The 14,919-nt window shown below is 39.0% G+C and overlaps 1 protein-coding gene and 1 long non-coding RNA gene across 3 annotated transcripts; one reads left to right on the top strand and one right to left on the bottom strand.

Annotated features, from left to right (window-relative positions):
• Nucleotides 1-513: 513 nt before the first annotated feature.
• On the top strand, nt 514-2,514 carry LOC138751201 (uncharacterized). Its single transcript, XR_011349762.1, has 2 exons — nt 514-603; nt 2,294-2,514. It is a non-coding gene; the product is annotated as an uncharacterized lncRNA (long non-coding RNA).
• Nucleotides 1,349-14,268, bottom strand: LOC138751199 (popeye domain-containing 2-like). 2 transcript variants are annotated; one of them, XM_069913243.1, is made up of 4 exons: nt 13,628-14,268; nt 9,434-9,542; nt 7,059-7,531; nt 1,349-1,830 (listed from the first exon to the last, which is right to left on the bottom strand). In XM_069913243.1, the coding sequence occupies exons 1-3, from the start codon at nt 14,119-14,121 to the stop codon at nt 7,103-7,105; spliced, it is 1,032 nt and encodes a 343-aa protein (XP_069769344.1). In that variant the 5' UTR covers nt 14,122-14,268; the 3' UTR covers nt 1,349-1,830; nt 7,059-7,102. The 2 variants fall into 2 exon arrangements, with proteins under 2 accessions (XP_069769344.1, XP_069769345.1); XM_069913244.1 differs by having other exon boundaries at nt 7,195-7,531.
• Nucleotides 14,269-14,919: the final 651 nt, after the last annotated feature.

Genomic DNA, 14,919 nt, shown 5'->3' with positions numbered 1-14,919 from the left:
GACATGCATCTCCAGGAGTGAAATTGATATTGGGTTCGGTGACACAGTTAGACATGACCCTAAAAGAGTCTCTACTCTTTTTCGGTGAACTAATGCAATCAATGTGGATTTCGTATCTACCCAGTTTTATTAAACTAAGCAATGGGATTTTTTTTTTGTTCTTCATTTCTAGGTTTACAGTGTCAATATTCAAAAAAATTGAGTCAAAAATTGTTAATTTACCATAAACTTCAAATTAGATACATCAAATTTCTATTATTGCCTTCATGAATTACAGGTTCTTCTATCTTTGGGCTGTATATCATTTGATGGAGATGTGTCCAAATAGATGGTCATTGTACAGCAGTGTATTGTTTTGTGATATTTTAAACAAAACGATTACTTGAAATTTTTTTTCTTACATAGACACACAAGGCCATGTCAATAGGACGTCAGGGCCGAGTTCAAGTAGAAGATATTGTCTTTCTCATTCGTAAAGATCCCAGGAAGTTTGCAAGAGTGAAAGATCTACTGACAATGAATGAAGAATTGAAACGTGCCAGGAAAGCTTTTGATGAAGCTAATTATGGCTCTTAGAAGTTTCCAAATCAAAGAGCAGATATGGTAACTCAGAATTGGCTTTCTTTGAAATGTACTTGAAGCACAATTTCACTCAAGTTCCTACTACAAATATAAGACGGAAGAGTAAAGTTCAACATGGCTGCAGTTTGGCAGAGATATGCAGATTTCTTTACTTTTTTTATGCAATGTAAACATTATTTTTGAATGAAGAAATTCTTGTAGCCTGCCTTTAACAAATTTTGGGTACATATCAGGAAAAAGTACATAGAACTCTACATGTTAATTTGGCCTGTTTTATAATAGTCAATATTATATAAACCTGATGTTTTGGTTTTAATTCAAGTGAAGTACAATTGGAGAGCAAGAAATAATTGGAGCAGAGGTTCAGAAATAAGATCTACCCAAATTAAAATTATAAATTCTGTCCATAGTATAATTTGTATGCATTTTGCAATAGCAAGTTACAACTAAATTTGTCTTGCAGTCATTACACCCGCCTGCAAGTAATGCTGTAGCACCATGTCTGGGATAAAGTGCAAAGATAGTTTGACAAGTTTATAAAGTTTTCATTACAAATGTGAACAATTTAATATGTAATGTTGTCAGGAAATGTACATTGGCAATATTTGCATAAAGATACAAAGCAAAACATCACAATGCACTTCATTGGAGAATTGCACTAGATTACCAAATTTGATAGAGATTTCTTTTGGAGTTGCTTTGATTGTATTTTAATATCTATGAATTTTGGCCCTGGATAATGATTTTTAAAAAAAACCATTCAAAATATTGTTCACATTGTGGTTTATTACTGTTTTGTGACCCTTAATTTTACACTTGTTCTTTGTAATATGTACAGTGTCAAGATTACTTTAACTTGTACTTTCTGACTAATAAACTTTCAATCTAAAATTGAATATTGGCACCATCAAAGTAGATTGTACAAGGGGATTCTATCCGTTTGCTTGTTTAAAAAATTAATTTTATACAACATGTTGAATAAATGAAAAATGAATAACATTTTATTCAGTTTTATTATCCTCGTTCTATTAATCCCAGTGACCTCACTGACCTGCTGCAGATGATGAATCAGATGCAAGTTTCTGAAATAATACAATCCAGTATTTATTTTGGATTGCAGATGCATGACAATAAGTGAACTTTTAAAATCCTGATATTCATCGCAAAATAGTGTTCAGAGTTCTGGGGTTTGAGTAGGAGCCAATGGAGCATACTTCTTGCGAGCACTGCTCCAAGAATTGTTTATACCTGCAGGGGAAAAAACACAATAGAAATAAGACCAAGACAAGGTATTTTACATTTTGCCAACAGTAGTTAAGTTTCTTTTAAATTTAATACATTTTCATAGTCCTTACATTTTAATGTGAAATTAACAGTATCGATAAATAAAGAATTCAAACTTATTTTAAATGAAATCGGCATGCTATTTTTGAAATAACAGATTGGGTATTTTTTTAAGGGTGACCATAACATTACTGATTATTGTCCACTTTTTTCATTGGTGGATGTCCAGATTAATGCATGTATGAGTTTGAGTGGTGAGTTTGTTTCAACTTGAACAGCATACTACTTTCCATTGATTACTATAGATGCTAGGTACTTGATAAAGTTCATTACAGTATTAATATTATAAATAATCTTTCTCTCTTACAGATATTTTTTATATTAATTCCTGAATAGATAACACCCATCTTTGTTTATGTTGAAGCAGCTGCCATTCCTGCAGAATTAGTACCGTTCCAGTTGTGATGCACAGGAAGTACAAGGAGGCCAAACTGGAATGTAGGAGAAACAGTGAGCAGAGCCATGTAAGAACACTTCCAAACAAAAATGTATTTATGTTTGGCACAAAAAATGAATTGAATTTTTAGATTAGAAAGCAACTGCGTCTTTAAATCTCACTGTAGGGGTTCAAAATGAAAGTTTACTTGATGTATTGGTATTTATTGCAGCTAGGGGGTCCAAGAAGCTCATACAGTTTTTGTTTATACTATGATCTACATGTAAAATATCAGTAAATTTGGAGAACTTCAAATGACATGAAAGCCTAAACAGCTATATTTAGCCTTCCATCATGTCCACCAATTGCACCCCCAAGCTAAACTACAAACTTTCTAAGTTCAGATTTAGTGTCCATCCTTTGTATTGCAGGAATTTGCTGCTTTTAGGATTGCCTAAAGTTGGTCTAGCTAATAGAAACTGAAAACCAGCTAAATGAAGTTGTTGGGATGCTTACTCCCTAATTTTTATTCAGTCCACAATTTCAGTGCATTGTATAAAAACAGAGCCAATAAATTAATCCCAGTATGTCCTTTATGAACAATCTAATTAAAATGTGATAAATTAGTAGGACATCAGGAAACCAAGAAGAATTTTAATATTCATGAGTATCTAAAAATGTATACAGTATTATAACAGTTAACCATGTAGCCCTTGCTACGAAGAGCAGCTTGACTATAGTAAACATGGAATTGGACAATCAGATGAATAGAATTTACTTAACCAATTTCTGGATTACTTTTAAAAACGAATCTAGAATTTCCTACAAGTGGATGAATCATCCACTTAATCTTCAAGTAGAATTGAATTGCTCTTTATCATTAATATGATGTAACTAGAAATAGAAAACTTACTAAACAAAGATTGTAAAATGACAATACAAGAAGGGAGGGTTATTCAGCCCTTTGAGCCTGCTCTTCCATTTTTGTCAGATCAGTACCACTTTCCAAAATGACTTTATATCCATCGATTACCTTGTATCTAAAAAATGTATCAGTTTTTTGAATAAACATGACAACTATATGTTCACAACCTTCCTGGATAAAATATTAATTTTTCTATGGGTGAAGTCATTACTTCTTGTCAGTCCTTATTTTAAAAATGTAATTCCTGGTTCTAAGCATCTTAGTATGTTGAAACCTCACCAACTTTGCAGGTTCCAATGAGATCATCTCTCATCATTGTAAATTTTTTATAAAAAGTAACGGTCAAGACTACTTAATCTTGTTCCACAAACCCACGATTCCAAGATGCAAGTATCCATCTGACAGTTTCTATGCAATCAAAATGAGGAATAAATCCATTCTACCATGTAACTAAATTAACAGCAAGAGACTACAATTAAAGACAATACTGGTTAGCATTCATGTGCCAGTCACATTTGAATAATTTCAGATGTGTAAGAAAATGGAAAAGTCACCTTGTTGCAGTATGGGGTGTTCATCTGCACTTGTCTTCAGTTAAATTAGTTTAATATGTCATTTACATTGCACTAATCCATATTGCTACAGATAACTGAAATTTTGTTTCCCAGCACTGAAGAACTGCAATTCAACATTATCACATTTACCAAACATTCATAAAGACCTTTACCTAAAAAGAATATTGTCCAATTACAGATAATGCAGTATGTTGTGTCTATATATGAAAGATAGATTAAAAAATATATAACTGCAACAGTTTTATAGGAAAGTTTCATTCAGTTTCAACAGTAGGATACAAAGCTCTATAATTATATCCAATGATGGCAACATTATGATAGAATCTTTGGTCACTTGAGCCATTCCATCCAATATTGGGTGGTTTATTGTCTTTTCAGTTGCCATCCTAGACAAATTGAGAATGCAGGTAATTTTTCAAAAAAAGATTAAATTGCATTTAAGTACTGCTTTACCTTAAAAGCATTCTGAAACTAGACACAAAAGGTGGTGCCACTGTCACAAGGCCAAATTTACGAATTTCCACTTCTGAGTCTTTTCAATACTCTTAAGCCCCCATACCATATTTACCCAGACCCCCCCAAGACAGATACATTGAGAAGATACATTACTATTTGTTTATTCTGACTTTTGACCACTAAGATAGATGTACAGACAAAGCTTCATTGAACAGAAAAAGGTGCCATGTCTGCAGAAGATGTGAATCAAAGCATAGAAATTCAATAATGAAATTGGCATTTTCTTCATTGAATCTGTATTTTTGGTCATGTTCACACACAAAACTATCAGTATTGTCCTAAGACTAAAGTAAATTTCTATGCTCTGGGACAAAATTTATTCATATTACAGATAATTGAATATAATTTGGCAGAGGAATGAAATATGATTACCCAGCCTTGTGAATTAAAAAAGCAGGAACTATAACATTCCACAGAGATGTGGAATACTTGAAAGGAGTTTGCAGAACTATGAAGGAGATGTTTTTCCTTTGGATTAAAGCATGACAATCTAAGGTGAAGCACCCCTGTTCCCCATCTTACAGATGGCAATTACTGTCACCAGAACACACTTAAAATTGATTTTTTTATTGATCCTAGAAAGTATATCAGGTAAAGATACACAAAGAAAATGTAGAAGAAAATCCCACTAGTATGTTTATGGTGGCAGAGCTAGGCCAGGGGAAATTTGGTCCTTTGATGTATTAGAATTTTAAATTTATTGATAAGGACTTGTGACAAACCTTTACTGTATTTGTTGAAACGTCACCTGGATTAATTCAAAAACTATCCTGAGCTCATCTTACAAGCATTATATTCTGACTGCTTTTGTCTCAGGACTTCATATAGCAGAAGCTTGCAGATAAACTTGAGTCATATTACTGAGCCCAAATTCCTGTGTAATCATGGAGTCTACACAATAATTCTCCTATCATGCAGTGCAGGAACCATTACTGCCACCTTTTAATTTACTGTTGGAGAGCATTGGTTATAAAGCTGCATTTATGGCCAATTCCTAAATGTCCAAAGACAGTAATCTTTGTGGAGCTGCAGTCCTTAGATCATGATTCAGCAAAGTTCTTAGTACCTGATAACAATGATAAGTGATTATGTCTTCCCCACATTGTGGTTCATTTGTCCTACCTGGTGGAGGTTATAGGGATGTATGTGCTGTAAGTCGAACATAAAGCCACACTTTGTCTCTTGAAAACATTTTCTTAGCAGGTGAAATTAATGGGAAATAAAAATGAGCATTGCAAACCTATCTGCCAATACTCGTGTTGTACTTGGACATAGAATAATGACTATTTTAATATATGAATGCTCCGCTGCTGTGTTCAGGAGCAAAACTGCAAGATACGGCATCCTGAATTTTCCATAAAGAGTAACGAAATTATGTGATTGGCAAACAGTTCATCGTTGGTACACTGATCCGTATGTTTTATGAACTGATGCCGACTAGATTTTGTTTCCAACATTTCAAAGTGGTAAAGCTGTGAAAATGTACAAAACAGCAATCTAGCCTGTTCTTGATTAAAAGCAAATGCATTATATACCAAAGATAAATATTTAACATCAATGTGTATGTATTTATGGAGGGCCAATTTAAACATAGTTTAATAATGGAAGACATCTTCTATTCCCCCAAAATCAGCGTCCCCCCCCCAGTCCCTGTGCTGTTCACATTTTTCAGCATGACCACTGCGGGAGCTCAATTCTCCACGTTTGGCTTTGAGGCTGCCTTGGCACAAACAGCCATCTGAACTCGCTGATAGCCAATAGGTCTCTGCACCTTACACTCACTCCCAGGCTCTCATAGTTATAAGTGCGATTGGGGCAATTTCATCGTAGGGACATGCAAGAAAAAAAATTTTTTAGAAGTCTGAAAAAACATCTCCACACACTAAAATGAATTAAATTTCCAAAACAAACAAATAATAAAAACAACCATTTACACTTCTTCCGGGAGCTAATGTCTTCCATTGATTTGAATGGGGAGCACGATTTAAAGCTCACTGGGTGCATTTCCCAGCCTGAGAGCTTGGAGAAGATGTGCTGGGCAATTAGATTTCCTGGGAAGTCCACCACAACATCATGGGGCAGCCAAAGCCGGCAAAAACCAAACAGAAAATGCCATTGCCGGTTTTGACCTATACCACTGATGGAATACCTGAAAGTATTGGCACTTATCCTGGCATCAGAGCAGAAACACTGAATTTACTTCAAATACTGCAATAGAATAGAAATTCTGTATCTGGTTAAAACTTTTTAATATATTTACGGAGATATTAGATGACTATCCTGTTGAAGTGAACGTCTTCCTAAAATGAGAAAAGAACCTCGTTGTCAACTGAAAATTAAAGTATGGCAGATGTTGAAAATCTGAAATAAAATAGAATCTGTGGAGAGAGAACAGTTAATGTTTCAGGTTGAAGTTTCTTCATCAGACTTCCATTGCAGTCAGAAGTTGTAATAAATTAATGTGACCATTTAATAATCCCTTGGATTACATTGCTTATTAATTTATTTTAAATGTATCTGCATTTGGTAGACAAAACTAGCCAATATAAGAGCAAGTTTCAATTCAGAGGATTAAAAGGAAACAATTCCAAATTAATACTGTACGTGTACAAGCATCAGAACACCCCAACTGATCAAGGATAGTTTTTCCACTTACCACATTATTGTGGTCCAGCAGAATCAGTTGCCAGGTTAGTTTTTTTAGATGTAGTGGTAAGCTTTGAAGCAGCAGTGTACTTACACATGAATGGACAGACACAAGGTTTTATCAGATTTACTGGATCATTATTTCATGTACTCTTTTTCACTGGTATATTCCATAAATGATCCAGTCATATCTGCAAAGTCTTCCAGAACTAGGCTGGTTGAATCCTCACCAATAAGTTCACTGTGATCCAAAGACGATTTTTTTAAGGGAGATTCTTGAGGATTAAATGGGCTCTGAGGAAAATGATGGGGATTTTCTGCGATCTTCTCTTTCTCAGATTCCACAGATGGCGCTAATACATGGTAAAGACTTGGTAGACGGATGTCATAACGGACTCCACCCCTGCAGTAGAGCTTGTCAATAAGTGAGTAAAGTTTATCTGCGATGTCATTTCCTAGCAAAACAGTGAATAGGCGTGCAATGTAGTGATGTTTGGCCAACAGCAGATATAACTTCCTTCTCTTCCATGTTACATAGCAACAGTCTGTTTCTGCTGTCAGTGTCACCTGAAAAATAGAAATACTTTGAAATCAACAATAATACAGTCCAATAACATTGAAATACTTAATTGTCGCATCAGAATTACTAAAATATATACAGTACAAATTCCTGGTATCACCAAATACAAATTTTCAGGATCATGGTCTGTGGACAAGTTATATATTCTATTTACTGTTGCATTATTTTCACAAATTCATTCATCTATGGAGTTTTGCCTAACGATATCTAGAAAATCAATCATTTGGTTACTGTGAGGCCTAGCAGCAAATATAAGGAAGGGAAGATCTACTGATTAGCCATTTTCAAATGGACACTTTGAGAAAGCCTGTGTTGAAGTTCAATGTGCTGCTGTTGAAGGCAAAATGTGGTCGTTGACGAGAAGGGTGTGCAGCAACAAGGTTTGGCATGGTAGAGTTTTTTTTATTTCTCTTGGATTATTCAAAGGAGCAGTGTTGGATGTGAAGATCAGGGACCAGTCTAGTGTCCAGAATAATTCCATTTAAGGAAGCAAATGTCCCTAATGATTATGTTTTAAGGAAACTGCATCTCCTCCCAGACTGCATGAATCAACTGGAGTGACAGAGGAGCTTTCAGAGAATCTTACGAGCCGGAGGTTCATGATGGTGATCACATCAAAGGTTCAGTTAGGTCGTTGGGTGACCACCAGGAATGGAAGACAGGTAGTGCAGGACCATGAACAGCAGTGTGCTGCAGGGATCATTCCTGTTATTCATCTATATTAATAATTTGAATGAGAATGTAGTTGGCATGGTTAGTAAGTTCGCAAGTGACACCAAAAATTAGTGGTGAGGTGAACTGTGGTGAAGGTTATCCAAGATTATAATACAGGTAGGATCAAAATCAACTGGGAAAGAGGGTCAAAAATTGTTGATGAAATTTAAATCAGAGGAGTGTGGTGTTGCATTTTGCTAAGTTAAAACAAGCCAAGACTGGCATAGTAAATGGCAGCCTGATGAGTGTTGTCGAATAGAGCAGCCTGAAAGTGGCAACACGGCCAACCTGATTGCCTTCACCAACATGGGAATTGAATTGGTACATCATGGTGCAACTGTACAAAATCTTGGTGCAACCAGATTGTGTGCAGTATTGTGTACAGTTCAGTATTGTCTTGCTATAGGAAGATTGTAAGTAACTGGAAAGGGCACAAAAAGGACCCACAATGATGTTACGAAACTTAAGGGCTTGATTTACAAGGAGATGCAGGATAAGCTGCAGCATCTCTTCCCTGAAGAATAGGAGGCTGAGGGGTGACCTTTATATAAAATCACAAGATAAATGGTTGCAGTCTTTTTCATCTTGCAGAGGAGTCTAAAACTAAAAGGCAGTGTTACAAGGTGAATGGAGAGACATTTAAAAGGAACCTGAGGGGCAACTTTTTGATATGGGTACATGAAATGAGCTACCAGAGGAAGTGGAAAATGCAGATACAATTACAATGGATTGGAATGGTTCAAAGGGAAATGGGCCAAGTACAGTCGAATGGAACTCGCTCAGGTAGGAGCTTGATATGCATGAAGTTGGGCTGAAGGGCCTTGATATTGTGCTCTATGACTCTGACTGTATGACTATTAAGACACAAAGTGACTGTAGATGCTGACTATGGAGCTACTTGACCCACTGAGTTCCTCTGGTAGTCTGCTTTAGGTTTCTATGAGAACAGGAGCACAAGAGAATGTTTTTCCTGTTGGGAAAATCAACTTCGAAGAGATTATTTGGCACTGTTTATTTTTCCATTATATACTCCTATGTCTACACATAATGAAAACTGCTAGTATAAAATTCATGTCTATTAAAATATATAGATTTGTCCAAAACTTTGGTTAATATGTTCGTGATTCACGTTAAGCATCAAACAAGATTTTTTTAAATGAAGAAATTTGTATTACTTGAAAACTGCCTTCTTCATTTGGCCGCAGGGATTCCCATTCTGGTGAGTCAAGGAACTGATAGGGAAAGATATAGTGCAGAAACTGTTGATCATGAGAAACACGAACCCTATAAAACACAAGATGTTAATGGTTGTCTTCAGAAAATATGTATTTTAATGAAAGTAAGTTTATTTGGAAGTTGTTTTTCAAATCGTCTCTCCATTTCAAGCAGAATATGCAGATAGTACACAAGTATTGTATCTCCTTAGCTCAACCAAAATCGATCTATATTTCTAAAGTAGGACTTTTCAACATTGGTTTCAGTTTGGTTTCTCAAGTATTAAACAAAAAGTAAGAAATCGCAATACAAAACCATTTAGGTTTACATCGTGATTCTTGCTTTTCTAAGCTATTTTAAAACTTGATCCATGTTCCATTACTTTTCTAGGTCACCTTTGAAATATGATCCAAAATCAGTTCCTTTGCTCCTGCTTTTCAAAATGTATTTTTGAAAGGAATCACTAATTTAGGTTAGCAGATGATAATACGCTAATCAGGTCTGGGGAAATGATGATGTTGGTCCATCTGAATCAGAATTACTGATACATTTTTGTACAAGCACAGCATTCTCAGAAAAAAAAAATTATGATCATTTAGTTAATGAATATTCAACCTTTGTTGCATTAATAGATAGAGCAAAATTGTTTGAGGAACCAAAATAGCTGCAAAAGTAGTTGATTGGAGCAAGATCCTATTTGACTATAAATTATATCTGTACCCTGTATGGAAAAATCGAGAATTGCAGCAAAAGTGACCTGTAATATATGGTGGGCTCGGTAACTGGGTTGAGCTTGTTGGCATCTATTTAAAATGATCTTTTGCATGGCTGAAGACGGGTAACATAATCAAATGAGTTTCCCTAGAATGATTATTGGTGTTTGTAAAAAAGGGCACAAAACTTTTCCATCCATTCCCCAACTTTAATAACGTAGACTAGAAATTGTGCAATGCCTTAAAAGGTTCATGAAGGCAGCTTTGTGAGGCATTTACACAGCAGTTTTGTACCAGATTATTTGCCATCAGTTGAAAGCATTATGCACCAATAGGACAGGCTTAGTTCGGGTGGGGAAAACACAAAAGTCTGCAGATGCTGTGAATGTAGTAAAAAGACACGAAAATGCTGGAAGAACACAGCCAGTCTTTCAACATCCAGAGGAGACAAAGATCCAAACAAAGGCAAAGTTCAGCTGGGACTATGGATCACAGAGAGATGAAAAGGCAGGAGAAGAGGTAGAGATAATAGTTGGTAGAAACAGTATCAGAGTTATAAAAAAAATTGAATAGTGAAAGGGTAAATAGTTGATTGGGGACTTGCCTTTCAAATTATGGGTCAGAACACACCTTGATTGAAATAATACTGACTCGTTTGTGTAAAAGTGGATAACCAACCACATTACTGGGCGGAAGACTTGCACTGAATGGCGTATTGGGGGAGGAATTCTCTTTTGCTTCTCATACTCTGACTGTAAGAGGTGCTTCAGGCAATTTTTGCTGATGAGCAATCTTATGCTTTACAGCAGAGGAAAGGCAATTTTGTGTAATATGACATTTTTTATTAAATGACAATAAAATAAATCTTGAATCTAATGTTTCTGAGACACAAACAGCTGCTACCCCTCCATCATCAGACTCCTCAACGATAAACTCATTCAGGGACTTGCGTAAGGACACTTTTTCACTTTATTGTTTGTTTTGCACTACCAGTAAGTGGTGATTCTGCCTCAACCGCAGTAAAAAGAATCTCAGGGTTGTATGTGATGACATGTCTGTACTGTGACAATAAAACGGAATCTAACAGTGTAATTTGGATGCAGCACTGTATTGTAAACAAAATAAAAGAAAGACTGCAAATGCTGTAAATCTGAAACAGTTCTAACACCCAGCCAGTCAGACAGCATCTGTGGGAAGAGTTAATGTTTTAGATCGGAGCCCCTTTGTCAGAACTGTGGAATAGAAGTGATTTTAAGTTGCAGCGAAGGTGGTGGGAGGAATGGATATGGACATAATAGAGGCTCGTTCATATAGGGAATGAAGTAAATTATAGGTTTATTACAGTTCTCTGTATTATTGTTGATCTTTTCTTTGGCTTGGCTTCGCGGACGAAGATTTATGGAGGGGGTAAAAGTCCACGTCAGCTGCAGGCTCGTTGGTGGCTGACCAGTCCGATGCGGGACAGGCAGACACGGTTGCAGCGGCTGCAGGGGAGAATTGGTTGGTTGGGGTTGGATGTTGGGTTTTTCCTTGTTGATAATAGCAAGATTATGGGATGTGTCAAGCACATAGGGGTACACTAATAGAGAGAGAATAACTCAGCCAGTATCACAATGACTGTCTTACAGCAGAACTAACCCAGTTCTGATACAGGCAGAGGTAACAAGTTTCCCAAAGTTGGAAAACTTGGTACTGATTCTAGAAGGCTGCAACATACCCAAGAACTTCAGTGCTGTTTGGGAGCCTCCCTCAACTATCTGGTTCAGTCACCACTGCATTGATGCTGCTTCCTGCACGCTGACGTAACTTGTGTCTGCTGTGGAGACTGGTGAGCTGGATAGTGAGGTCCTTGGTCTGCCTGGGGCGAAGTGTGCACGCACACACACGCCCCCATTCCCTGTAGTCTTGATAAAGGGTCCAGACCCAAAATGTTGACTGGACATTACTACAAGACTGTGAGTCTTTCTGATGATGATCTTTCCTGATGATGTGAAAAGACACTCAAATGCTGGAGAAACTCAACAGATCAAACAGTGCCTTTATGTAGCAACAGTGAAGATACATCACCAACATTTTGGGCTTGAGCCCTTCATCAAGGTGTGGGGGAATATGAGAGATGTCTGAACAAAAGGGGGAGGGGCGGTGGTAAGGGTGGGAGATGATAGATGCGGGGTGACACACACGGGAGGAAGTGGGTGAAGAGTCTAGGCTAGGTGGAGAAAGGAAGAAGGAACTAGAATAACTAGTTAAAAGGGGAGAGTGGGAAAAGCAAGTGTATTAGTGGATTGGAATGAACTCAGTGTTCATGCCCTGGGGTTGGAGGGTGCCCAGATGAAAAATGAGGGGTTGCTTCTCCAATCTGCAGGTGGTCAGGGTGGGGTCGTGTGAAAAGCCACGGACAGACGTGTGAGCTTGAGAGTGTGACTCAGAATTGAAATGGTTGGCGACGAAGGAGATGCTATAATCTGCGATTGGTCTCTCTGGTGTTGAGAAGGCCACAGAGGGTGCACCGGATGCAGTAAATGAGTTATTTGGAGGGACAGGCGACGGGTTGCTTCATCTGAAAGCTCTGTTTGGGACCTTGGACCATGGTAAGGGAGGAGGTGTGGATGCAGGTATTACACCTCCTACGACCACAGTGGAAGGTGCCGGGGGCACGATGGGTGCGGAGGGAGCAGCCCCTAGGGAAGAATGGGGTGTGGAGAAGGAAAAATGTGTCTGGTGGAGGGGTCCTGTAGTAAGTACCAGAAATTCTGGTGGATAATTTGTTGGATGCAGAGGCTGGTGAGGTGGTAGGTGAGTCACACTCTCAAACTCGCCTGTCTATCCATGGCCTTTCACACTACCCCACCCTGACCATCCGCAGATGGGAGGAACAACACCTCATATTTAGTCTAGGCACCCTGCAACCCCAGGGCATGAACATTGAGTTCACTGGTTCCCCCCCCCCCCCCCCCCTTAACTCGTTATTCCAGTTCCTACTTCTTTTCTCTTTCACCTAGATTAGATCCCTTCACCCCCCCCACCTCCATCTATCATCTCCCACCCTCTTCCCCCTTTTGTTCGGACATCCCTTATGTTCCGCCACACCTTGATGAAGGGCTCCAGCCCGAAACGTGGGTGATGTCTCTTCACCTTTGCTACATCGAGGCACTGTTTGACCTGCTGAGTTTCTCCAGCATTTGTGTGTTCTTTCACTTCACCCCTTTGCCCTGATGATGTTGTCTCACCTACTGAATTTGACCTATCTGGAAATTCCTGGTTCTCGTTTTACTTTGCCCCCCCCCCCCCCCCCCCCCCCCGTTGCATCGTTTCAACCTTCACAATACAGAGCAAGAGTTGAACGAGGGAATTTAGCAAAGAACCACCTTTGCGCAGTTGCACGAAGTCAATGAAAGCAGCGAGGAAGCAAAAGTGGGAGCACGTCTGCCGCCCTCCTACCTGCCCGAGAGCAGCAGCGACAGGCGGTCGATCGCCGTTTTCCCCTCCACCGCATAGTTCTGGTCGCCGGCTAGACTCATCACCTCGGCGTCGCAGCAACTCACGATCTCCTTGTAGACATGAAGAGGCACCTCCAACGGCCGGAACATGTTTTTATAAAGACTCGTGAAGTCCTCCTCGAAAGTGACTTTCCGGAGCCGGTAGCCAACGTGGGCGAGTTGAAGCAAGCAGATCAGAGAAAGGAACAGGCTCCACAGGAAGAGGTCCAGCCCGCAGGCATCGACCCAGCCCCACAGAGACTGGATGAAAAAGCCAATGGCCAAAAGGCTGAAAATATAAACGAGTCCGCAAAACCCGCTGCCGCTCATGTAGCCCAGTGTGAAAATGACATTGGCTAAGTGGAAAATGGCCCCTTCACTTCCATTCTGCAGAACCTGGCAGTCGAAGCCGTCGAACAAAATCGTCTGCAGGAAACTTGAATTGGCCCTCAACATTGTTCCTCAAAAGCCACACTCGGGGGCTTCAAGTTCGCCAACTGATCGAGCGGCCAAAGACAAAGCAGCGTGTGGGCGAGGAGAGAGCGAATTTGTCTTGGCAACAGAGCGAAGTTGCAGAGAAAAGGTTACCATGTTTGGAGTTGAAGCGCAAGGAGGAGTAGGGGGGGGGGGGGGGGGGGGGGGGGTGGGGGGGACGGGACACAGATGGCACCGCTGATAAACGCTTCCTCAAACTTCAGATGACACCCAATCTAATACAGAAGAGACCGTCAGCAACATAATCTGTGGAACTTATTCCGCAGCTCAAATTCTCAGCAATTGTTCCCTTCAACGTGAACGATCCCGACATGACTTCCTGCGGACCACATCGACAGGCAAGCCTCACTAAAATGTAGCCCGAGTGGGTCGGATGACTGAGCAAGGTTCTGTGTAAAAGCCTCACTCCACAATTGCTGCATTGTTGAAGATACCAGCTTTTTTCCTGTACATTTTTTGTAAACTGACGGATTTTGGCATTCAACAAATTAATTGGGATTCTTATGAATAATATGCTCACTCTTGCCCAGTTTGGAGTTCACCAGAATCATTTAGCTCCACACCCGATCACATCCTTGATCCAAATATAGACCAAAGAGCTGAATTCCAGAGGTGGGGTGATGATAATTGTCTTTAGCAGCAAGCAGCAGTTGACGAAGTGGGGCATTAAACTAGTTGTGGTTCTTGGTCAGTGATCTCAGCCTCAGGATATTATTGCAGGAATTTCTTAGGCCAGTGTCCTCGGACACATCATTTTCA

Source organism: Narcine bancroftii, unplaced genomic scaffold, assembly GCF_036971445.1.
Source record: "Narcine bancroftii isolate sNarBan1 unplaced genomic scaffold, sNarBan1.hap1 Scaffold_812, whole genome shotgun sequence".
Classification (NCBI taxonomy): domain Eukaryota; kingdom Metazoa; phylum Chordata; class Chondrichthyes; order Torpediniformes; family Narcinidae; genus Narcine; species Narcine bancroftii.
Note: the sequence above shows the minus strand (reverse complement) of the source record. Positions and strands in the feature narration are given on the sequence as shown.

Coding starts and splice junctions, on each gene's coding strand:
- LOC138751199 (XM_069913243.1), bottom strand. CDS start 14,121: ATGTTGAGGGCCAATTCAAGTTTCCTGCAGACGATTTTGTTCGACGGC. Junction 9,543..13,627: donor TCGCTGCTGCTCTCGGGCAG/GTAGGAGGGCGG, acceptor TGTGTTTTATAG/GGTTCGTGTTTCTCATGATC. Junction 7,532..9,433: donor ATGAAGAAGGCAGTTTTCAA/GTAATACAAATT, acceptor TCTATTTTTCAG/GTGACACTGACAGCAGAAAC.